General features: G+C 44.7%; 1 protein-coding gene across 1 annotated transcript in view; it reads right to left on the reverse strand.

Moving 5' to 3' along the window:
• Positions 1 to 1,237: 1,237 nt before the first annotated feature.
• LOC119161361 (procollagen galactosyltransferase 1-A) overlaps positions 1,238 to 26,505 on the reverse strand; it is a 40,081-nt gene continuing 14,813 nt past the window's right edge. The window contains exons 2-5 of the mRNA XM_037413799.2: positions 20,532 to 20,589; positions 18,865 to 18,986; positions 18,025 to 18,228; positions 1,238 to 8,088 (exon numbers count right to left, since the gene is read on the reverse strand). Of these exons, the coding sequence (XP_037269696.2) occupies positions 7,860 to 8,088; positions 18,025 to 18,228; positions 18,865 to 18,986; positions 20,532 to 20,589 (613 nt within the window). The 3' untranslated portion in view covers positions 1,238 to 7,859. The remainder of the gene's footprint in view (positions 8,089 to 18,024; positions 18,229 to 18,864; positions 18,987 to 20,531; positions 20,590 to 26,505) is intronic.

A 26,505-nucleotide genomic window follows, 5' to 3' on the forward strand; every position in this document is an offset into this window, starting at 1 on the left:
GAAGGATCACCCGCCAACGTAACACAGCTGGTATAGTGAATAACGCATGCGTAGTAAGGATATTGAGGGTTAGACTCCCACGTACCGGCGGTAAACTACTTTTTTCTCCCCTTTCAATTTCAGGTTTCCTAAAGTTTATACATTTTATAAAAAAACGACAAATGCATTGCCTTAATTTTTTTTTAAATGCTTAGCTGTTGCCTGCTGTTGGGTCGGGAAAATATCACCACGCACTCGGAACACACGGACACAGTATACGCGGTCGAACAAAGCCAAAACAATACGTTATTATGCCAGAAGCATGGTCTTCGTTCGGGAGCGCTTCTTCCCACAAGAACGAGCGCAGTTCAAGTGAACTCTACCCTCCTCCCAGCACCACCTTTCACGCAGACGGAGGTGAGCCACGTGCAGTTACGGTAAAGGCTTCGCCTACTCCGCCGAGTTACGTACAGTTCCGGGGAAAGCTGTGCCCCTCCACCGAGCTACGTACAGTTCCGGGGAAAGCTGCGCCTCCTCCGCCGAACCACGTGCAGCAAAGGGGAAGGCTTCGCCTCCTCCGCCAAGCATCGGGAACTGGTCTCGGAGAAAAGAACAAAACGTTACTTAAGACCATGTTGGCCCGATGTTTGAGGACTTTTGCCCCAGCCGACGTTATTGTGCTGGCCGGCTTTGTACAAACTATAACCTGTTGTAGTAAACGTTGCTGTTTTCAAAATGATTGCCTCCCTGTTTCACCCGTGGGCGAAGGCTTCAGATACGTCTTTTAGGCTGCTCGTCGCTCTTGGCTACCACTACCATTGCAACACAAGGAAATCCTAACAGTGGTGGCAGCGGTTGGATGCCACCACACCTGCCATTCAAAAGAACGTGCAGACTTATGCTACATCTTCAAAGAAAGATATCATCAGCCAAATCATACGTCATACGCTCATCAACTGTATACAATATTCGAGTACAAAACTCAAACAACATAATAACAAACACAACGTATACCATGAATGCGGCGTCACCGATGTTCGACTCACCACTTCACGGGAAACGACCCGCACTTGGCGTTCGCCATGGACCCACCGAGAGAAACGCCTATCCATGGATGCCGCCACGTATGTGCCACGAGGTGCAAACGACTTTACAAAGTGCGATCGCACCACCACACTGCATGTGCGGCTATTAATGACAAAATTGTGCTCCTTCGATTGGTTGCTTTCCCGTTTTCTTGAACAGTCAACACACCAGGTACTTTGAAAGTATCTTTATTTTTTGGCACAAAGATTTGCAAAGTACACACAGAGGCATAATGTTGCATACACAAGATCCACAAAGATAAATGCTTTGCTTGGTGGAGATTTTTTCAACACTAAACAGGCGCGACAATAGATGACAAGCAATTGTAGTGCCAATGAAATGACGGTGCACACCAGGTACATTTTGGGATGACCACACGAGAAAGAATAATACAAGATAAGTTAATTAACTGAATTGTGACACATTTTGTTACCTGTTTGAAACAGAGTCAGGTATCGTAGTGACTATGTTTCAGTGAACGAACACTACGAGTGTTACTTGAAAAGCCTCTGCGACACACTCCAGTTTCCTCAGCACCGCTTTCAAAGTTTTGTAGGTGTTTATAACATGGTTAGATCTCTTAACAAGATGCTTCCTAGTTGTAAGCTGTCAAGACGCGTATTTATTTTGACACGCAGTATGATAGCCACGACCGTTGGTGAACTTCTCGGTGCAGAAGAAGGAAACATATATAGATCGAGCTGACCAGATGGCACCAGTGTTGCAGAGCCTCTTCAGGTGCACTAAAAAATTAACAGAGAATAATAGTTGACCGAGCAGGTATAAACATCTGCCGCCACATTAGCGCACCGAAAGATTAGGCTGCCAGAGAGATAGTGATACATTCACACAACAGGGCATGAAATTTGAAGTCTTTCACAGTTAAATTGAGCATATATTTTTGTCAAGCGCGTTTAAAACTTCGGGAAACAGCGATAAGCGTAAAACGAGCGGACACTGACATACGCGCACACCACAAATAAGATTTGCGGGGAACCGCAGCATTAAAAAAGCAAATTCAACAAAACTGTTGTAAAACACCCCCAGGTCCGCAAGTATAAACTCGCCCGATAAATGTGGTAAAGCAGCTGCCAGGTTCGTCACGCCGAAAAAATTCATTAAACGTGGTCTAACTTCGCGCGCGCAGCACGGCTTAAAGATTATCCGCAATTGTTAAACGCCGGAACACCACGATTATTATTCTTTTGTGCTTGCGAACACCTAATGTTTTGCAGCCGACAAGCAATGATCTTATCTTCCTACACTATCGTGAAAATACGGTCCCTTCTGTTTTAATACCTGTCATGGAAACTTGATATGCGAAAACAACAACAAAAAAACCACGGCGAGGTTCGCAAGCGCGGGAACGTGGAGTGGTCGGTATTGAAGAAAAACAAAGTACAGGACACCTCTCAACTTCATGGGAGAAAAATCAATTTTAAAACACCGAATTCAAACAAAATGAAGCATAGAAAACCACGCCATCAATATCATCGCGTTCACACGTGAACACCAGCAGTGCATGATGGGCGCTACAGAGTGCGACCACTCATTTTTTTTTTCTTGATTACGCAAACTGCGCAGTCTTTCGGAGCAGAATGATTCGGCAAACGGGGCTAAATTTTCCAATTAGGTTGAGCAAGTATGCACCAGCTAACTTAATCACCTACGTTTGTTGCAAAATACACCACCTGTATAATCCTGCAGTTCAGATAACTTCGCAAATTAGTGAGCGGTAGATCTTGCGTTCAAGCGCGTCTGAAGTTTCGAGCACGCCAAAACTTTTTCAGCGGATGAGCTGCCTCAATGACGGTAAGTAGTCTTATTTCTCAGTTCGTGTCTTCTTACGGGCCAACTATGGCGCGGTCGCGAGGCAAGCCATAGCGTCGCGTGGCACATCGGAATAATTTTGATCATCTGGAGATATCTGACATAAAATTGATCCAACCAGAAGTATATACAAGGGAGTATTTTGCATTTAGGCGTGATCAAAATGCTGCAGCCATAGTCAAAATTTTACTCGACATCGCACACAGCACTGTAATTCTGTAATCGTTAAGCCAGCCCAGTGAATTATCCGTTTATTTTCTTTTTTTCTGTGTGCTTCAGATAAATCATGACTCAGAGAAGCGAAACTCAAAAAGCGCAAACAAGCTGTCTTGGGATGAACCGACTACATTTGGGCCAAGCTTTTGACCGTTGTATGTGAAAAAGCTACCCAGCGGCAGTTTGCCATTTCTACCTGCATAAAGCTGTATAACATTGAGTATTTCACCAAAATGTCAAATAATTAGAAATAGCCCTAAAAGTGTACCGAAAAAACGTGAAGAAACGAAAACTTGCCTGTATGATGTATGAAGAGAATCACCCAAAAATATAGAAGACGTATGCACGGTCATCGAGTAACAGTCAGTTAAGATATGAAATTATCTGGTCCCACAGTAACAGCTTCACCGCTTCATATGACAAGAAATCACGACATTCGATTACACGACATTCGAACTCGTACACGGCTATACGAAACGCATGCACAACACTTAGATCTAACTGCGGTTAGCACGTGGTATGGCTGAAGGACCCGTTAGCTGCAGTCGAAGATCAGAATTGACGCTATTACTATGAGCGAAAAATTACTCAATAGCTTTAAACAGCTGCAGAGTAAGAGCCACCTAAAGAGCCCATCGCGGCGGTCATATCCCGTGCACTTTTTTGTGCCATAAATATTCGGAATAAAAATATTGCAGACACTTCAGTCAGGAAAATCTCAGAACTAAGACAGTGCAATCTTCGAAAGAACAAGTAGTGAAAAAAGAAGCGGCACCAGTGAGTGTTGGAATAATGTAGATTTGCAATATATGCACTTTTTTTCTTTTGGGGGGGGGGGGGGGGGACTGCATAGTAAATATTATTGCCACTGTGACTGATGAGAATGGATTGGTAACATCAAGGCGACTCGTCACGCTGACAACATTAAGTCAGGATTTTTTTTTTGTATTTTACATGCACAGTAACGTAAACGAGACGGTGGCTGCACAACAAAAAAGTACATTATACAGAAAACAGATACAATGAAAGCGCCCCTCCCCCCCCCCACACACACAAAAAAAAAGCCAGCTAAACTTTTGTTACTAAAGTTATGACGCAAGCTGTTGAGTAGATCACAGCCGAGAAGGGATAACAGAAATACTGATGAAAAGCTACCCACCGAAACCAAGCTCCTCAATTCAGCGGCGAAATGATCACTGAAGTTTGTGTCTCAATATTGCACGCGCAGTGGAAAATTACAAGCTTCTATTGCGCCGTCATACGAGTCGCAGATGCGCGTAGCGGGCGCTCGACGTGCGCGTGATAGCCTATGATTTGCCGAAAGAAGCCAGTTTTGTCACCGGTTTTCGCAGTTCTCGCGTCTATATTTTCACGGCTTGTTTACAGTATCGATAACAACAGCGGCTATTGTCGAAAAAGAAATGAACTTTTGAGAATATCTGTGCCAGAAACATTATATCATATAAGCCGTAGAGCCGTTTGCTTAAAGATCATAATAGAACAAAAGAATAAAGAAAACATAGCCAGCGATCTTCAATAAACTGAAACGAAGTAGCATAAAAGCCAGTTGCGACTTGTTAAGTTTAACGACAAAAAGCGTTGTAGTATAGAACGTCGAACGAGTTGTGATTGGTCTGCTTAACGGTGCTATCAAGTCATGTTTATTCCACCATCATCCACCTCTTTCAGTGAGAATATATATAAAGAAAAGTATACGTATAAGCAGAACTACTACCACGGAAAGCAATGCTGCAGCGCAACTCCAACGACGCACAAAATGGAACTACAAACTCGACAAAAGTAACATGCAGGCTACGACACAACCAAAGCGACAAGCAAAGCATCTTATAACGTACGTTAAAGATATCTGTCAAAAGAAAACGGACATTTTGTTGTCTCAGAAAGTAACAAAAAAAAAGAAGAAGAAAAAGAGGGGGGGGGGTGAAGAAGATGATGCGACACATCTTTACTTAAGCATCACGGCCTTCTAATCAGAGAACAGCGGTTTCTACTCAAGCATATGACCAGAGATACAACTCGGTAGGACTTATCTTTATCTCGCCTAATGCTACGTCGACGATCGACTTGCTATCCATAACACATGCGTTTACTACCATACTTTGTCCGTATGTCCATAGTCGTATTACAATGAACAGTGTTCGCAGGCCGGATTCACTCGAAAAAAGTAAGAAAGTAAGCGAGCAAGCAAGCCAGCGAGCCTAATTGGGATGGATACTGCTGGAAACGGTCAGGATTTATTGGGTACATCATCTCAATGCGCATAAGCAAATCTTGATTAGGCACGTACATGCTGGTATTCACGAGCTAATAATAAGCTTTGTATCCTCCAGCATACATAAATGAAACGCACCCTAGACTACTCCAAGCACACGAGGAATATGCAGATTCTAGTACTAATTGATGGTGTCTTAAAGGTAAACGAAAAATAACCAAAACATACACAAACACCGCGCGGCTTGTTAAATGCCAGGGTCAATTGTAAAGCGCAAAAACGTTAACTCAGCGTACAGCGCAGTATGCATGCAATGAGTTTACAGCCTTACCAGTTGGTCGGAACGTCCTCGCATCTGTTTGTAGGATCATCTGTGCATACACAGATTACGTGTGAAGTGCAAAAGAAGTGCGATAGGTTTTATCAGTGTGCTTGATTGGGCTGAATGGTGCTGCATGGTGGACAAGGAATAAAACACCGATAAATACGGGACTAGAAAAAGACACGGCGTCGTGTATGTGTCTTCTTCTCGTCCTTCCTTCAGTGCTATTTTATTCTACGTCTAACGATGCGACCGGTTTTCATCATTAATAGAGGCCTATGCTATTGAAGTACACAAATTGCTTCTCCTTTACTTTAGATATACTTATATAGATGCAGGAAGCTGCCATTATAAGTAAAGTATACTGCAGATATGTAACACCCGCTTAATTAGCTTTTTTCAAATTCCTGATGTAACTGCCAATGGTAATTAGATTGTGTGCGAAAACACGAGATGAGATGGTTGCTAATCCTTGAATATTCATTATGATAACTAAACAAGCAAGATATGAGTTAAGAGCAGCTTTAAAAACTTCATGAGAATTTATCGAACATCCCATATTTGAGCGCCCACGAAGTCTCCCAGTTATAGTAGATAGCCTGTCAAAAACAGAACGCGCTGTAAATTGACTACCAAAGCCAACTTTTTCAATGGCGCGCTCTGCAGCAGGATACACCAACTTCTCGTCATTAAAGCCCCATCGTCACCTGACAACTTTTCGACAGGTTCTATAAGCGCACTCCATCAAATACTCATCAAGGAGATGGGAGACCATGCTTTGACGACTCCCTCGAATAAGTTTAAAGCATGCTAGGAGCCTCAGTTCGGAAAGAGACCGGCTTACTTATGGCGACTCTTCTGCGCAACAACAGCCACTGGGCAAAAATAAATCTGTGAGAGGTTAAATAGAAAGCTAGGAGTTTACGCCTTCAGTATTTTTGTTTTAATTTCTCGGTACTAAACAAACTCGCCACTTGAAGCTGATATAGGCATGAAGTTCGGATTCTTTTTCACCAAAGTGCACATGTAAGCGAAAAAATATTGACTGTCCGTATCAGAAACAAGTGTTCATGACGACTTTACGATATTGTAGCGCCACTGCTCAGTCAAGATTAAAATTATAGAAAAAACAGTAACAGCGTAACAGCAATGCCACAGATACGGCTACACAACTTCATCACTGTACTTTGCTTGGAAACTTTTATTAACAGGCTGAAAAAAAGGCGATGACCACGTGCTAAATCGCACTGCATGCCCATTTCTTTTAGAGTAAAAATTAAATGCATAAGAAATGATTCACGGAAGATGATTTGTGTCGAAAGTAACGACTTTAACATACTGAACGTTTAAGCGTCTGTTTTGGTCCTACTGCGGCACTTCACATTGAGAGAAAGAGCATGTTAATTGTTTCATACCTAAACTTTTTCCTAGCGGCAACCGTTAGTTTTTTATTATATTCATCTGAAGCATTTCTTTATTACTGTATTCTAAAATGCAACATAGCTGATAAAAGTTTTTTTTCCCAGTGCCGAAAGCTGCCCTTATGTTTCCATTAGTTTCAACGGCGGTGATTATATCTCATATCAGGTTTATGTACGATCACTCACAAAAATACGATTACGTGACATGACGCTAGCTTAGTTTTCTATCCAACGCCTGCTTTCAATAATAGTCCGTCTCTTCGAAAACAACCCACGTCAGCCATGCTCACACGGAAATTAACGTCCCTTGCATATTCGGTCTACAACTCGCGTCAGCTTGCGGAAAAGCAGTAAAAATACGACCAGTCCCCCGACAATGCACTCGGCTTGCGCTACTCGTTACGAGTGAATCCGGCCGCATTCACGCTGTCCGCGTGGTTGCGTAAAGACAAATGGTGCCACAGCGTCTACCACCGACATGACAGCTCCTTGAAATTACTCTTTGCAGCAAGATCGTAGCCAATGTACCGTTACATTATCGTTCCTGACCACGTACTGCCTGCGCTTATACAGCACAGTGAAGACCTCCCCCTGTGGTGTAAACATCTGGCTCAAGCTAAGCTGTCGCAACATCAAACGCCACCTTCGCGGTAAAACATAAGCGCTAGAACGAAAACAGTGATACGATTAATGCCCATTTGATGTCAACCACTGTCTCAGTGCAGAACGCGGACTGAGTCTTGACGGCAACTGAAGGTGCGGGCACGCTCTCTCAGAGCTCATCCCTGCTAGTCTCGGGCTCACTGGCTACGTCGGCTGGAGCTAGAACGCCTGCAGACCCGGGGTCGGAGTCAGTAGTGTTCAGCGTGTCCACCACGACTGAATCTTCGGTGTCGCTGATGTAGTGCTCTTCGCCAGTGTAGTGAGTCGGGTGCACAAACAGCGGATGCACGGAGAAGGCCTTCAGGTCCCGCCGGGGAAAGTGTGCAGCCCAAACTTTCCTGCAGCAGATATGCCAAAAAAGAAGAAGAACAATCTTAGCGAAGCTTGCATCAATTCACGTGAGGCTTTAGCAGAGCTGTTGGGCACCTGGCTGGTCCTAGCTTTCACCTCTCTCTTTCCCAACTCTTTCCTTCCCCTCTCTTTTTGCGTCTTTCCTGCTACACTATATTTCACAAGGCTATGCTTGCTCTGATTTCTTCTACAATTTCTGGAGTGTTTTTCTACCTTTTTATTTAAGTGTATTTCTTTCTCTATCTTTCGTATCTCAATATTTTGTTCCTTTTCATTTTGTTCAATGCCTTCTGTAATAACGCCCGCTTTCCAGTACTTCTCTCACCATCAATCTTTTTTTCTCTATTTATTCTCGTTCTATCGAGTTTTCTTCATGTTCCTTTCTCTACCTCAGCTCTGTGCTCATTCTCCCCACGTGGTTTTCCTCCTTCTCGCCGTTATATGTGCCTTCTTCATCCTCACTTTGCTTTCCCAGCCCTTTTCTATACTCTGCTCTACTATACTATACTATACTATACAAGATTATGCTATGCTGTGCTAGCGTGTCTAGATATTAGAGTGATTAGTAAGCTCGCCTCCGAATCGGGGGCACGGGTTCGAATCCGCCACGCTAAAAATTTTTTACGCCGAAAATTTCCAGTTTAGCATTTATTTCAATTCCGTTCCTTCTTCTGTCTCTCTCTGAACTTGTTCTTTCGTCCAACAGAGCTACTGCATTCCACGCCGGACAAATAGGCGCAGGAAGCAAAAGAAGGGGGCGATGAAGTAAAAGAGAAAGAGAACGTATATGTCGGTTTACGAGGATAATTTTATACTCACGACGCTGAGCTAACCTAGACGATAACAGTTCTTCTATAAAAATATCCATAATGGCTTTTGCGTGTTTAAAGGTGTACTGACACCTAGTTTTCGGAGGCAAGTTTAACTCTGCTATACAAAAATCTTGTATACTCAGACGGCTCTGAGCAAATGTGACGCTCAGTAAATGCTGATATTTTATTTGTCCCCGCGCACCGACCGACATCGGCACTAACTTGACGTCAGGCAACAGAACTAATCCCAGTGACTTCATGAAACAGTCTGGCTAATAGTGACCAAGCACCAAAACACAAAAAATGACAGCTTGCGCGTCACCTTCTTGATCGTCTGCTTGCGCTATGCGGTCACTGTCGTCCCGCGTACCTGTGAAGCGAGCTAGCGGAGTCTGGAATAGTGTACGCGCACGAGAATACATGATATACGCTTATCAGAGGGCAATGAAACCATTCGATTTCGAATTTGCCGTCATGGCGCCAATATTCTGCGCTGTGAAATCTAGCGCCATGAATTGAAACGGGGAACAATAGGCAAGGTATATGTAAACTGGTAGCGTAACTGCCATTGAAGCCCATGGATCCATTAGTCGGCGGCTTCTTGGCACCATCACCATCTACGTGAAGAGGGGACAGCTAACAGCAAAAAAAAAAAAAAAAAATAAAAACTAAAAAAACAAATAATGGCGACATAACCGGAATCGGTAGCGACGTCACGCATTTGCCCTACGTGGCGCGAAACGGAATTTCTTTAATTGTAGACCTGCTACGTGCCTTTATTACCACGCAAGTTTAATGCGCCTTGTGCCTCGCTAATTTTATGCGGGAGAGAAAAAAAAGCAATTATTGAGGAAACAAATTTTTTTTATAAGCCAAATGACGTACTTTTAATATTCGCAAGAAACTTCGCAGATACAATTGTGCGATAATGGCTCCCGAGCACATTAGCATAATAGAAAACGCACGTTGTCCAATCGTTCAAAACCACTGCAGCGAGACAACAGCTTTGAAAATATAGCTTTGGCAGCCATAAAGTGCGGCGTCTCGTTGTTTTAGCCAGTCGCGTTCACAGCCACCAAAGACGAGGGCACGCCTGCCGTCCGCCAGCGAAAGCAGTCGGCAGTCACAGGAGCGGCTATCTACATAACCTGTGAGCTAGTTCAGCTATGAAACGTCACACCAGTAAACAGCACGTAAAAAATAAGTAAGTAAACTACTGAAGACGCGCACGAAACCACCACGGAAAGGTGAGCGATGCCTCGTTGACCTGAGAAAATGCACTGATCCATAAACACAAGCTCTGATAGCAAAGTGCCTGGATACGCCCCCATAACCGTTGGCCCATGTTACCGTACTGCCTGCATGTGCCCGCTGTTTCTGACACCAAATGAAAAAAAAATTAGGCACTTGACCACATACGAAAGACTAAAGTTTTATTAATGTACTCTACTAGATTTTTTTGTAACGAATAAAATAACTAATGAAACTAAACGTTTAATTATTTTTTCTTCATTATTTGTTCCCTGCTCACCTAGCCGCGCCTCCATCGTCACTCTATTGTTGGTGTCTGTCGCAATATGTTTCGGGCCGTTTTCGTTCCCACTTTCCAATGTTTCGTTTTCGTTCCCACTGTCCAATGTCCAATGCTTTAAAAGTATTTTACGCCCTTGCCCCAAGACATTTACGACTCATTCGCTTGGAGTGGATACCAGGGCATAACGGTTTAACCCTCAATAAATATACAGATGCACTCGCAGTGGCCTCACATAATTATCCCACAATTTCTATATTGCCGATGCTTGAATTTATCGCCGCGACACGCTTTGAAAAATTTGTCATATCAGATCATTTTGAAAAATCTCGCTTGCAACATTTGATTTTTTTTTCACGTTATGTACCCATGTGGAAATCGATGGTGCTCTTCTAGAATGGCGGAGATATCAATTACAAGACTACGATGCTGAGTCCCCCCCCCCCCCCCCTTGAACTTTTATCTACACAGGTCTGGTCTGGCACAGTCTCCCCTATGCCTCCACTGCAACAAGAGTGAATCCCTTCATCATTTCCTCTTAATACGGTTGACTCTAAATTTATCCCTTCCGGTGGTCCTTTCCTTTGGAGCAACTGAAAAGGGATTTAGCCACAGGAACATTTGTGAGGCCGTATGCGATTTTCTAAAGGCAACAAAAGGAATATAATGTTAAGCTGAGGCATAAATTCACTTTATTTCAAACCATATTAGCTTGCTCATTTTTTATTACCTCTATTTTATTTCTAATCTATCGTTTCGTATATTCGTATTTAAGTAACCCGGCTGGTAAAAGAATTTCATCTCACAAATGAGGCACCGTCCGTTTCATGCCCGATCCCTCGTGGAAGGTTGCGCCAGATCTGAGGAACAACCAACAAGCAACCTTGCAATAGGTACAAAGTTCCGCCTATTCCCGTCTCATCCGGCGCTAAGACAAGCGTGGGTAGACTTCATGCGCCGCAGCCGAGGCGGCAACTGGATTAAGTGGAGTTTACTCTGTTCGCTACACTTCACTTCGAACGCGTACACGCGCAACATGCAGTTACTCACCGACTTTCGACAAAGAACCTACGCCTTAAAAGTAATGCCGTCACAACGTTGTGCCCCCGTGCCGCGACAGTTGCCACTCGTGCGGCGCGCAGCAGACGATCGGAGAAGTTACTTGCGGACGAGGATACGCCCCGAAAACTTGCGCGTGCACATACTACCGTCTGATGGGGGGGGGGGGGGGGGGAGGGGGAGTGATTATAAATGAAAGGAAAAGTGAGCCCCGTAACTGTCTCTCAGGGGGAGGACACCTCAACAGTAGCTCACGAGGGATGGGGGTATAGAAGGGAATAAAAGGATAAGATTAAACACAGAGAGATAGAGAGAGAGGAAGGAGAGAGGGAAGCGCAGGAACAGGGAGCCACGGAAGTAAGGAGAAGACAGGAAAGATGGACACGGTTGCAGGAGTCCGAGCACGGTGCACCATTGGCGAGAGCTCTTGTCGGCGACAGGAGATGGAGTAGGGCTAATCCAGTCGGCCAGAGCTACCCTGTCGTCGTTGTAGGGGACCAGCGGCAGGAGGTAGCGTGGGACCAATCTAGTCGGCCAGAGCTGCGCTGTCGTCGGAGATAGCGAGGGTACAACCGGTCGGCACGGAATCCAGCGAGCGCGTCTTGACCGCCTGATGCCGCTGCTCATACCACGTCGTGACGTGAGGGTCCAGTAGGACTCGAAACTAGCTTTGAAAAGCACGCTGTACGTAATTTTTCAGGGCACGCTGATGCATACCGGTGCATCTCATACACTCTCGGGGGCTTGGCCTATAATTCGACTAAAAAACGATAAGTGATAAAGTTCGCGTCAGTAACCCTTTAGGTGTGTTTTCGCGGAAGCAAACACGACGCACTTCGCAGAGTAGAAATAAGACGCTCTTGTATGCTTCTTGTACATTGTCGTCCTTTATGAAAGGAAACACGCGAACGCGTGGCCTGCGCTCTGCGGTGGCTGCCTTCAGCACCATCAACCGAGAAGAGAAGAAAGCATGGAGAAACATACTTACACAAAGAGCGGACACTCCCGTAGGGCCCTGCGGCCCAGCTACTGCGCTGCTTTCAGCGCCACAAGAGGTTGGTCAGACCCAATAATGTCTTCAGCATAAATAAAATAACAAAATTTGTTCTCTCTGACGCTGCGATTAGTACCCGTACCCTCGCGGTCCGAAAGCGAGTGTCTTTCGAGGGGGTTCTATACCATGTAATCTGGAGTGGAGGTGCGCCCCGATAAGTGACGCCGGTCGCCACCACATTGGAAAAGGAAAAACTCAGAAGCAGACGAGAAAGTGCGCTTCGTAGCTCCGCCCTCGCGCCCCGCCGTAGTGGTCTAGTGGCTAAGGTACTCGGCTGCTGACCCGCAGGTTGCGGGTTCGAATCCCGGCTGCGGCGGCTGCATTTCCGATGGAGGCGGAAATGGTGTAGGCCCGTGTGCTCAGATTTGAGTGCACGTTAAAGAACCCCAGGTGGTCAAAATTTCCGGAGCCCTCCACTACGGCGTCTCTCATAATCATATGGTGGTTTTGGGACGTTAAACCCCACATATCAATCAATCAGCTCCGCCCTCGCAGTGGTCTTTGGAGACTGTGACACTTTTCTAAAGCAGTTAAAGAATTTACAAGGTCATGGTGACTTCGTGCGTCGCTTATGGCTGCACAAATCACATCAAGAAGACGCCTGGGATCAATTTTTAGTGTAAATGTTCTCGCTTCGTTCGCTGACAATTGCCTGTTTTTTTCGCTTATTCTGTAAATTAGAAACAATATCAAAGATGCGCATGCGTGTAATACATGCGTATGGAAGGTAACCTGAAGCTTTAAATGCTCGCTGGCACGACGTTGTCCAAGTGTTTTAAGTTTACGGATGAAGCACTTGCGGTTTATGGCTGCACGTATCAAACATTGGAACGAGTAGGACGTCTGAATGTCCTTTGAATTCCAAGTTTTTGGGTGTTGTCTTACAAGCCAAAATTGACGGCGTGCATGCAACTTTTTTTTTTGGCGAGTGAATAACGAATTTGGTGCATGTTTATCGAGGAAGTCACAAACGCAGAGAATAATTCTATGCCGTGATTATCCGTGTTACAGGTTTCCGAAAGACAGTGCACTGCGTTCTGCCTGGAAACGTGCTGTTCGAACAAATAGTTGGAAGGCTACAGACGGTGACCACCTCTGTTCTATTCACTTCGAGGAATGCTGCTTCAACAGAACGGGGCAGACAACCAGAATGTGGCCTGGCAGTGCAACTTCAATTTTTTCTGCTTTCCGAGCGCATCTGCGAAAACCTGTTTGTTTCTACCTCCATGTCGTGGCTTCAATAGAATGTAGTGACAAAAATAAGCAATTGCGTCTAAAACAAGATGAGAAACTTTTGAACTCCATTTTATCTTGCCGACGAAATCGAATCCAAACACCGATAGACGAAGTTGAGTGAGTGGCGTTATATCAAACATAGAGCTACCTCGTTTCTAGGCTCTGAAGGCTGCGCTTGCCATGCAACACACGTCGTCAATGAAAGTTGATAAATATTATGCATAACTAACGCCATTGCACTCGTTCTTATAAATGGTTCATTTGGGGTACGTTTCCTGGAGTTTGTCGGCTGCACGCGACATGGGGGCTTCGGTTTTGGTTCCGCCTGTAAATTGGTTAGAATATAACTCTAGAAATATTACTGGTGACTCCCAGTTTACTTGTTTACCTCTCTTTTCTAACTTTAGCTTTAATTATTTCAACTTCCTTATATATATTCTCTGGTAATTTGCCGACAAACACACAAGTACAAATATGAAAGAGGCGAGCAAATGTCGCGTTCCTCTTGATCTTGAGCATCTGCAGGCACATTTCTTAACACACCCAATATATACTACAACCCTTTTGTACCGCAATAGCTCGATATGCGAAGCATCCCTCGACAGCAGATAGATCTGAAAGCGTGCAGCTGACAATGGGTGCATGAAATAATTTGTTTTATAAACAAGAAGAAGCATTTATTTGTTGGGTAACCTAAAAGTGGTTTCCATCTCCTTTTTTTTATCATGGAACGGGAAACCGACGCGCGCAACGCGCGTATTCCATTGCAGTCTATGGCGGTTTCGCCCTGTTTTTCCTTTAGCAATATGGCCGCCGGCGGCTTCCCTTGCTCCCGTTGGCGGCGGCCGGGGCTGCCACTCCACAGGTTCTATGGAACCTCCTTGATGTCTTTACCACTAGGCTACCCACCCATGCTTCCGCGAAGGGAATGCATGTACAGCACATCTAAACCACATGAATGTGCCTCTCGGTGCAAAACAAATGCAGAAAGACAACACTTTCCAGTCATACTTTACTGTTTTATGTTGTGATGCGTTGAATGACCTCAGCGGGCCATGATAGAGAGAGGATAAAAAAAATTGCGCAAGTTCATAAAATTTCTTCTTTGCAAAAAATTGATGCCAAAGTTGGGCAACACTTGTCCTCCTGAAGAGGCTATTACAAATCTCAATAAGGGAGTAAAAGCGAGGATGGGTACGCCATCTGTCGATTGGTCAGACCCTTTCTTGCTGGGCCGCGAATATAGGCTCCAGTGGCGACTCTTAGTATAGTATATTTCTCCATGAAGAAAGTACGTTCGCTTTTGGCGTCATCTATGGCCAATTAAGATAACGAATCATGGCCGGTAGACAAGCGCTGCTAGATTAGATAGATAGATATGTCGGATTTAACGTCCCAAAACCACTATATGATTATGAGAGACGCCGTAGTGGAGGGCTCCGGAAATTTCGACCACCTGGGGTTCTTTAACGTGCACCCAAATCTGAGCACACGGGCCTACAACATTTCCGCCTCCATCGGAAATGCGGCCGCCGCAGCCGGGATTCGAACCCGCGACCTGCGGGTCAGCAGCCGAGTACCTTAGCCACTGGACCATCGCGGCGGGGCAAGCGCTGCTAGATAACGTTCCTTCACCGCTCGCGCGGTGAGCGATATCAGGCGATTACTGCAGCTTGCGCCGTGGTCGCACACAACGTTTGATATGTTGGCAGTTGAGTACGCACTACAGGCGTGAGCATGGAGTGCAATCTAGCTGCGCTTGTCTACCGGCCATAACTCGTTATTTTTTTTTTTTTTGGCAACAGATGACGCTGAAAGCGAACGTGTTTCCTTTTGCTGTCGGTTGATGGTGCTGTAGGCAGGAGCCGCAGAGCGCGCAGGCCACGCGTTCGCGTGTTCCTTTTCATGAAGGACGACAGTGCACAATGTCGTGGATGCTTTATGCTCTGAATGTCTGATTCCTAGATATCGTGGTTTCGTAAAAAAACAGCCCTATTTTTCACTCAAAATACACACGATTTATTGCTCGTGACGTTTCTCCCCATCTGCTGTTCCCAGTACGGTAGCAATTGGAATTTTTCGTTCTAGGTGACCTTTGCACTTTTCTATTTTGTAAAATGTTTGCGGCATGATATCAGCATCGCCGTGAACTATCACTGTCACCAGAATATTCATAAATAGCGAATACAGTGAATTCGCAAGTAGAATAGTCTAGAAAAAAAATATTAAAAACTACACTACATTTAGACTGGATCACTAGTTCACCCCCTTCCCCCTTTTCTTCCTCAATCAATCGCGACTGCTTCATGCTATCTGAGCAACAATGATAACATTACGCGTCTAAGAGTTCTATAACAAGTTTTCCCTAATCGCGACCATGCCACTGAGAAGCAAGGTCACAAAGAATTAAACAAAGAGAACGAAACCATAGCAGGTTTAGTGATTCATTTGGCTCTCAACGCACGTATTGCGACGACCACCCTTTTTATATGGGCACCTAGTTTGCACTACCGTTTTTTTTTAAACAGCGACGCTGTCGTAGGTCGCCGTAGTTTGTGCGGTGTCACCAGAATATTCCTCAAGGAAGTATACGCCACAAGAATGGAGCGAGCCCAACTACCGTGTAGAGGAGGGGCGAGTGTTTTTTATCCTGCAAGACGCACGATAAAAATTAGAAAAATAAATAAAGCGATAAAAATGTGGAATATACAATAGAAAGTAGAGGTAATTAAGACATAAAAACATAAATATACAAAAACATAGAGAGAGAAAGAGAGAGAGAAACAGAGAGAAAGATGTAGACAGAAGAGATATAAAGAGATAGAAAAATGAGGTAGAAAAACAGAGCAAGACAGAAAGAGAAAGTAAGAGATGCAGGGAAGCCAAGAAGGAGATAGGAAAAGGCAGAGAGCGGAAGAAAGGAAGATAGAGACAGAGAAAGCGAGAAAGAGAACGAAAAAGATAGGTAGAGAAGAAAAAAAGCCCATACAATAAAGGTACAAAGAAGAGAGAGAAAGAAAGAGCAAGAAGAAAGAAAATAAATAGAATAAAGGAAGGCCACCAAGCTACGCTCTTCCTTCATGATCGGCGCCACAACTGCGAAGCCGCCAAATTTTTTCCCAGTGAAGACCTTTCCTAAAGACTTTGTGGTATTAGCTCAATTGAAGAATAATATCTGCAGCAGTGGCATGCAACGCAGATTCGTGGAATAATCTGACCACTGAGAATAATCCTCAATAAACTCATATGCGAGCCATGTATGTCGCATCACCCTTGTGTAGTGATGTGGTGACGATGAATTGTCCAGACCGAAATAATGAACTTCGATTCAGCCGATTTATGTGATTGTCAGACTCCAATCATCCCAGGTAGTGCGCTGCACAATACCTAGAAGCACTGCCGAAGAAAATATTATGAAATATGACCCATGCGCAAATAAACGCCATGAAAGAAACAAATCACAAGGGCGACCAGGAGCGCGACCGAAAAATTGTTTCAGGAAGGGAGGAAGGGATTTACATTACACTTTATGTGTGTTCGTGAGCGCGTTTGTATATGTGCGTGCTTATATACACAAGCGAAATTGAAAAATTTTAGGAAGGGGTTTGAACCCTATTCCTATCTCCCTCCTTCTTGGCTACGCCCATGAGAGCGACAGCTGGGGGGGGGGGGGGGGGGGGTCCGCAGGAATGGCTCCAAAAGGCGCATCACCTAAATGGCATAGGCTCAAATACCGGTGCAGATACCGAGTAAATTTATCTTTCTTCAAGCTGTGGTAATGGCGAAACCCGTTGTTATACGACACGGCATGATAATGAGAAAAACGCAGTAGCAGGAGTTTCGTCCAAGACGATAGCGGCCATCGTCCGTCTAATGAGATGGGCTGACGTACACAAAGGCAACCAATATCGAGTCCATAACTGTTGTCTCTGTAAAGAGCAAACACATAGACACGCACAAACAAGGGCTTGCCCCGCCGCAGTAGTCTAGTGGCTAACGTATTCGGCTGCTGACCCACAGGTCGTGGGATCGAATCTCGGTGGCGGCGGCTGCATTTTCGGTGGAGGTGAAAACGCTGTAGGCCCATATGCTCAGATTTAAGTGCACGTTAAAGAACCATAGGTGGCCTGGATTTCTGGAGTCCTACATTACGGCATCTCTCATATTCATAAGGTGGCTTTGGGATGTTAAGCCCAACATATCAATCAATCAATAAAAAAGGGCTGCTCACTCTGGATGCTTGTCGAACATGATGGGGAGATACTCGTCGACGGGCACCATCCGGGGCAAGGGATCTGCATCGACGAGCTTACGGGCACCAGCCAGCGTCAGAGCATAGCACAGGGTCCAGTAGGAGTAGTCTACGTGGACAAGCCGGGAGGAGCCAGTAACTAGAGGTTCCTTGGAGCCCGACAGCCGCTTGCGGCCAAGGTATCTGCGCACGTGAGGGACACCAATTATGACAGAGTGCGGTTAGAAGGCTCCATTCTGAGCAAGGCGACATCATTCATGTCAAGGCACGAAAGAAACATTGTGTAGCATGGACTTATGGCAGTAAGAATATAAAAAGCTCAGCGCTCGAGATCGTCAACAACATTATCAGTGGCAATAGTTTTCATGTCAACGCCGGAAAGGAAATAAAAAGCGCCGAATGCATACGATTTGCTTCTTTGTAATGCAACATATTTCGGAAGCCTAGACGTGTCGTATACCACTGTAGCATCAGTGATGTAGACCGTCAGAAACGGTAATACTGTAAGTAGTTTAGCGCAAGTTCAATACCTAGAAACACGCAACACACTCACACTCGTTTCCACCCAAGATACACACACCAAACACTGCGCCTGTGTGTGGTGTGTGTATCTTGAGTGGAAGCGAGTGTGAATTTCCTCAGAAGAGCCAAATCAACACGCCGGTCAGGATGCTGAAGAAGGGTGAGGTACTGACAAGGCAGACAATGCGTATATATATATATATATATATATATATATATATATATATATATATATAGTAGTATAAAACAACTAAAAGATGACCAAGGGTTCAAATATGGTTAGACCATCCCGCTCACATGAGATCCCAGTCGAGGTGGCGAACTTCGGTCAGAAGCTCCCCAATTTTTGTCCGGAAATACGGCTCGAACCGGATGTCATCCTCGAAGATCAGGGCAATGCGGTGCTGATTCTCGATCATCTACGACAGGCAGAGCGACAAGGCATCAAAAACAAATTTTAAATCGAAAAGGTGCACTCTTGCTAACAGATGACCAAAAAAAGTCAAAAAAGAAAAAAAAAACGAGATTTGGAATGCGCTAACGTTAATTAGCTTTAGGTGATTCGAATAAAGTACTGTCGTGCTTTGCCCGATATGTGCAATAATCGATATGTGCAACGGTCACGAAGTCTCCTTGAAATGCCGCTTTTTTCTGGTGAAGAGCGACAATGGTCATCAACCTTAATTCGGCCAAAGTTCGAATACGCTGCCTCTTTGTGGGACCCGATGCGAAGAAAATCAATCACTGCCTTAAAACTCGTTCAAAATAACTCCGCTTGTGTCATTTTAACTACAATCGCATTGCCAGCATATCAGTCATGAAAGCCATCCTTTCTCTTTACATCTTTAAGCACACGTCGAAAAATTGCTAGCCTCAACTTGTTCCATAATATATATTATCACCCAAGTGTTCACGGCGCACTCCTTCTACCACAGTATGTGTTCCACAGCATTGGTCATCGCCATAAAGTAGGTGTTCCACTTTCAAAAACGAAAACATTCTCCCAATCATTTTGACCACGCACCGCGATCGAGTGGAACCATCTTTCATCTGAATTCACATCAATCACCAACAATAAATGTTTTTGAGAAGCACTAACCAATGTTATTTAAATATATTAGCCCATTTTGCCTTACTTTTATTATTACTCACTGTGTTCGTTTTACTGGTGTATATATGTATGTATTTTTCCCACCCCCTTCTGTAATGCCTTTGGCCTTGAGGGGTAAAATAAATAAATAAACATAAATGAAAATCATTGACTCATGCTGTCTGACTTCGCGAAACGGTACATTAGCTGCAAGGAACGCCGCGAACGCGACTTACGATCACTGTTTGATTGACTTTTTTGTTCCTTTTTTTGTAAAGGTGCATTTAGGGGGACGTTTATTGCCTATGCCTGGCGCCAGCTACTTTTCTACGACACGATGCTGTTGATAACAATAGTGCATGTGACTGACCCCACGATGTTATTTAACGGGATCCTATGAGTGTCTTGTGGTTGAACGAATACGCATACGTAAAACACACCCACATACACACCTGCACGAACAAACACACACATGGGCGCTCACACACACACACACACACATGGGCGCTCACACACACACACACACACACACACACACACACACACACACACACACACACACACACACACACACACACACACACGCACACATACACACAAGCGCGCACACGCACACACACACACACACACACACACACACACACACACACACACACACACACACACACACACACACACACACACACACGTGCAAACCCACACATACATGCGCACACCCGTAACAAGTGTACCATTAACAAATTTCTATCCCATGGCAGCAGCTGTGGCGCGGCGCCAATTTTCTGATTTTCTCCACGCGTAAATGTACGACATGCACACGAGCCTAATAAGGAGAAATCGGGAGTATTATTAGTGTTTTCAATGACAGACTCACGTCCTTCCAGATGTTGTAGTGGCTCATGAAACACCCAATTTCACCGGCAGTGATCGGTCTGTAATAAAAAAAAATTCATTGAATGCACGTGAGACACAAAGAGGAAGAAAATATCACACTGCGCAGAGCTTTCCCGAAGCTGCACTTTTGTAAACACGTCGATGAAGTGAAAATATGCCGCGCAATTTAGTGCTGACAAGGCGGAGTTATCTCGTAGATTAGCGAGCTAATTCAACTAATTTGAACCTCAAAAAATTGCAGGAAGACAAGAAGGAAAGAAAACACTAGATGCAGCAGGCGTAAATGTATGTGGCGTGAGGGCGGGGGTACTAGAAGTTGTAAGCTGATCTATCCTCGCGAGATTTGCACGCAATTGAACTACCCGGATGCCTCCTTTCAGATTATTCTGAAGACATGATCAATTAAAAAAAAACGAAGCGCGGACAGGCAGCCAGAAAGGGGCGTGCAGCGCGATGGAAAAAGGTACAGTCAACAACAAAAGTTTGTGGACCATGCGAACGTGCGTCAAACTATGCCAAACTGTCTGTCCGCGCCACCTAGCGGTGCGCTATCTACCATCAATCGCACTGCTAGGCTGGAAGCAGGTCTTGTTATTCACTGCCTTTTCAATTTTCTATGCAGCCACGTAACGCATCGTTAGTTTGCAGTTTTCACGCTTATCTGCAGTATGACTGTCATATTGCTGTTTTCATCGCAGGACAAAAGCTACCACAGCGTACGTGCCTCAAACGGCGTTCAGTTGGCTAAGGTACCACTTTGTGATAAAGATTGCGATTGATAACAGTTGTGCTAATATAGGCTGCTGTCGAGGCAACCTGTGAGCCCGTAAACGCAGATGCCAAAAAGCGTGTCGCGTTGAAAGGTGAAAGATGATAAATAGTTGCACGCAGTCGGAAAAGACACAGGCCGAATAATAAAGGAGGGATGCTTCAGGGGCGCTGCATGGCTGTCAACCGGCACTGAAGTAGCTGAAGTGTCGCGAAGAGGCTTTTGGCAACGCGTTCACACAGTCTGTAAACTTTTGTGGCTGACTGTAAATGCCAGTGGCCCATAAGCTATTCCGCGTACTTTTCTGTGCCAGCCCCGACCACTCATATTACGACACAATTATACTCATATTACGCCCGATTATAAGTGTCGCTCATCACCAATTCCATGCGAGGTCTCTAACGTTTAAACTTTTCGAGAGTAGTCGCGACAGCACCTTCCCGAATGTCCAGTGCCGACGCGGAAACACGAAACCATCCACCCTGTTGTGAAGTGACCGTAAGCGTTCGAGTGCTTAATTGGAGAAACATTCTCGGTCTTTCTCAAGTTCAGCACGCTCAAGCAGATTTAGTTCAATATAACCACAGGTCTCAAACGTAGGGCGCAATGACGTCGCGGTAAGTGTAGTCTTCTAAAGACATGTTAGTGTACATTCTACAGGTTTAAGTGCACAGCAAAGGGACGTACGTAACTTTCGGCCCCGAATGCCTTAGGCTCTAAAATTGAATCATAATACTTGTACGGCGCTGGTGAACTGCTTTCGTTCGCAATACGTAGAAATAATTACGAGTGACTGAAACATCTGCTCTTATTAGCAATTTAAACATAGGCGCTTTTCTTTTGCTTTATTTTTTTCTTGTGTTTGTGAAAAAAATCCGTATGCGACAAACAAGCGATTTAGGTAGTGGCATCTGCCTCCTTCTGCCATTTAGCTTTTTCTAAATTCTGTGGCTTTCTGCACCCCAGCGTAAGGTACTAAGGCACTCGGCTGCTGACCCACAGATCGCGGGATGGATTCCCGGGCGGCGACGGCTGCAGTTTCGATGGAGGCGGAAATGATGTACGCCCGTGTGCTTAGATTTAGATGTACGTTAAAAAAAACCCGGTGGTGGAAGCTTCAGGAGCCCTCCGATACAGCGTCTTTCATAATCGTATGGTGGTTTTGCTACGTTAATTACCCCGCATATCAATCATTTATATCTGTATCGTTTGAACAAACTGCGTATACAGATGCTGTTTTCTTTTGGCATATGCTTTGAAAAAATTTGGGCTGTGCTATTTCTGAACAAAAATTTCAGAAGTACTGTGTTGAGAAAGCTGTGATAAGCACGCATGACAAAAAAAATTGAAACTGAACCAACCTCCAGCATGCTTACGCGCTGGCGACGTTAACAAGAAAAGTTTGAGTCGGAGCACAGCAAAATCTGAAGAACACACCTGATCTTGTGTCAATGAAGTGGTGTCGGTCAGTTTTTAACCACCTACTGTTCTACAAATCAATTGAGAAGTGACAACGCAGACGCAAACAAGATACGTAAGTTGCTATACCGCATGCCAGTTGACCCGTACGTTAGCATTCCCAACCGAGACACGAATACGTCGCGCACAACTCCTAATACACACCACTCCTGTTATACTTATCGATAAGCTTAACAGCAAGTAAGGTCCACGAGGAAGGTATGATTCAGCGATCAATCGAAGGACTGAATTGCGGGCTGTGAAGCGAACCTTAAGCACCGACTGCACATTTAGAATAGCGCAGAAGTCAGCACTAACACGCAAGTTTCCCGTATATAGTGAAGAAGTAAACGGCGTCTTGCGTGAAGTCACTGAACACATTCACCTCCGTACCGAGCGAAAACAGCCGTGACAAAACGAGAGCGATGAAACTATGGTGGCCACGAAGAGAGTATGCGAGCACATGGGGATACTCGCCGCACCTTAGATTCCCAATCACGCCACTTTTACGCAGTTCATTCATAGCTATCGATGTCCTTAAGTTACTTCCAGTATACTCTTGAAGGAACACAGACATATTTCAATTCAGGCGAACGTAACACGGTATCGGCGCAGAAAGATCGGTCTTATCTCCACGCACGCTAGTAAAGCTCTAGACAGCCTTGAAGGAAAATGGCCGCCGCCTCTAAATGTTGCCCGCGTGAAGCCTATCATTTGCGGTACTCTGAAATTTTTTTCCAGCGACTCTATTTTTTCAGGTGCGAACAGCGCGTCCCGTGCAGATCACCAAAATCGAAACTGGGGGTCAGTGGCCGCCGAAGTTATCAGTAGAAAATTTCGGGGGCCAGGTTTAATTGTTTTGCGATAATTGGCAATTGTCGCCCCCCCCCCCCCCAGTGACCCCCCAAAAACATGGCACGAGTGACGTTCCCGCCGCTGCGCATGCGCATATTAGCCTCCGAAAAAAAAAGGTCATTTGGTAATTTAGGGAAAACAGTCGCTGCGACCAGGAATCTAACCCACGACTTCCTGCTATCAGCAGCAGCAATACACGCCATGCAGCCCCTGAACCACACCTGGCGACGGGTGACGTTCAGTTCAGTTAAATTGCTTCGTTGCATTGATATACCAGTTGATGGCAGAAGTTTAGTTTTCTGCGCACCCTTCTGACAAAGAAAACAAACCGCTTGCTCCAAACACCACCCCCAGAGTTGTATCAACAACAGCTCATTAAAAGGTGTTTTTTTACGGAGACGGGTGAGTACATACGCAACCACAGCAGACCAGGGTGCACGACACACGCGCTAAAGAAAGTTGTCTGTGTACGGAACGTCTAAGGTTAAACAACAAAAAATGAGGTTTCCTATCATAAAAGAAACTGATATGCAACAGACAACATAAAGTATCGATTCATTAAATGACCTTGAAAGCGTCGTGAAAGCGCAGCGCGCACCACAAAGTTGCATCTAGCGCGTGCGCTTCTTCGCGCGCCTTGTGAGCTGCTTGAGGACAACATTAGTAGATTTACACGCATTAGAGGCAGGATTTGTTCTGTTTCAATAGGGCGTTTTGACAGTATAGCGTTAGCAAGTTACCGAAATATGCCTTGGTACTGCAGTACTGATCCTCCTTTGTCACTCGATTGTGCTTTAGCCGCTCCTATAGTTCCAGTTCCAGTGCATCCCCCTAACGACAGGCTACTCGTTAAGAATGCGTAGGCTGAGAGGGAACAATTATGCGTGACAACTACGCAGTAATTTTTGAAGCTTAAAAAAACACAGTTGTGGTGTTGCGGTGCCTTCACTGGATATAAGAGTGGCTAAAACACAACGATAGAGAAAAGTGGAGCGGTACAGTAATATCATACTTTATTTCTGTACCGTGTTTCTTTAAGTTGTTAAAAGCCCTAGTGACATCAACACCGTATACCGTTTACGCGTTGGTGTTATAGTTCTGTTTTAAGTGTACCGCATTTCAATAAAGTTAACCTGAATGAGTTAGGTGCATACGTTATGATGAAGAGATAATTGTGGTGGCAAATACAAGTTCTGCAGAGTAAAATAGCTACGTTAAAACCACGAAGGTATAGTCTTACCTAACTTACCGCGCAGTTAATGAACACTGCGTGGTAAAAGACTCTTGCGTTTACAGTGGTAAAAACATAAATGTAGCAAAGTCATATGCTATGACAGTTTCGCATTCGGAACTATTTTTGCGAGTATATATTTAGTATTCGCAATACGCTTAACTTCACACACATTAAATATTATGATTGTTGGTGTTGAACGACCCAAAACCACCATATGATGATGAGAGACGCCGTAGTGGAGGGCTCCGGAAATTCCGACCACCTGTGGTTCTTTAACGTGCACTTCAATCTAAACACATGGGCCTTAAGCGTTTTCGCCTCCATCAAAACTGCGGCAGCCGCAGCCGGAATTCGATCCCGCGACCTTCGGGTTTGCACTCGAGCGCCATAACCACAACACCACGACGGCAGGGCATTACGCACGCTTCAAAATAAAATATACGCGAGAGCTACAGCCATAGCAAACGTAACAGTCTCACTAACTGACAATTATCAAGCACCATAGAAAAACGTGACTATTGCAAAGCTGACGTGGACATATACTTTCCTTGTTAATATTCTTTTTCTTTTACAATGTGATCTACTTGAAGAGCGCATGAATATTCGCAACGGCTTCGACGAATTGCGTTTTCCAATATAATTTCAACACAGCTTATCTGCATATAGCACACGAACTTTACTAGATACTCTAGGTGGAAGACCAGAAACACAATAATGACGCTTTCTCAGCTGTTACAAGAAAACCCTGATGCTTTCTGCACTAACAAATATTCGTGTTTAGAATTCTTCATAAAAATTCATTTTTTATGTTTAACGAAAGTTCTATAGGTGTCAAAATATGGCCACTGAGCGACACAGAACATTAGGTATTGCGTACATCAGTGCACCATTACGGCCGAGCAAAATTATTTCTGAGCCCTCCACTACAGCGTCTCTCATAATCATATAGTGGTTTTGGGACGTTAAACCCCACATATCAATAAATTAAAATTATTTCTGACTGAACGATCCACATATACCACCTTTTTAATGTTTGAATGTTACAGATGTATTGATGTTACTGAAAGCTATACAGTGAATGTAAATTATTGGGGCATACTAAAGCGATTGAAACGTGCAGTATCAAACGCAAAATTTCAACGACGTGTTTTAGGAGCCATACTTGATCGTCTTTATGCAAGTCCATTCTGGAACTTTGATTCTGGAACTTTGATGCACAATATCGGGCATACACAAGGTCATGAAATCCGTATACTGAGCTACCTAAAGGCGACCGGACTTTACGAGCGTTTGTAAACTATACGAGCTTGAGTTCGTGTTCTGTGTGCTTTCACTGGATGTTCATGCCCGCTTTTTCTCTTGTTCTTTCTTTTCTATCTCATCTGGGCTGCAGACCCGAAGATCGCGGGTTCCATTCCGGCGGTGGCGGTCACATTTCGCTGGAACAAAGTAGTAGAGGCTTGTGTAAAGTGCAATGTAAGTGCACGTTAAAAAACAGAAACACGATAATGCCTCCCTAGTTGCCCGTCAGCAGCGGTAAGTGGTAGATATAAATAGCTTGCCGTTTGAACGGTGAAAGACGTGCTCCAGTGGCTCAGTGGTTAACGTTAACGCCTCGCACTCACGATTCAGAGAATC

The sequence above is a fragment of the Rhipicephalus microplus genome, chromosome X (genome assembly GCF_043290135.1).
Source record: "Rhipicephalus microplus isolate Deutch F79 chromosome X, USDA_Rmic, whole genome shotgun sequence".
In the NCBI taxonomy this organism is placed as follows: Eukaryota; Metazoa; Arthropoda; class Arachnida; order Ixodida; family Ixodidae; genus Rhipicephalus; species Rhipicephalus microplus.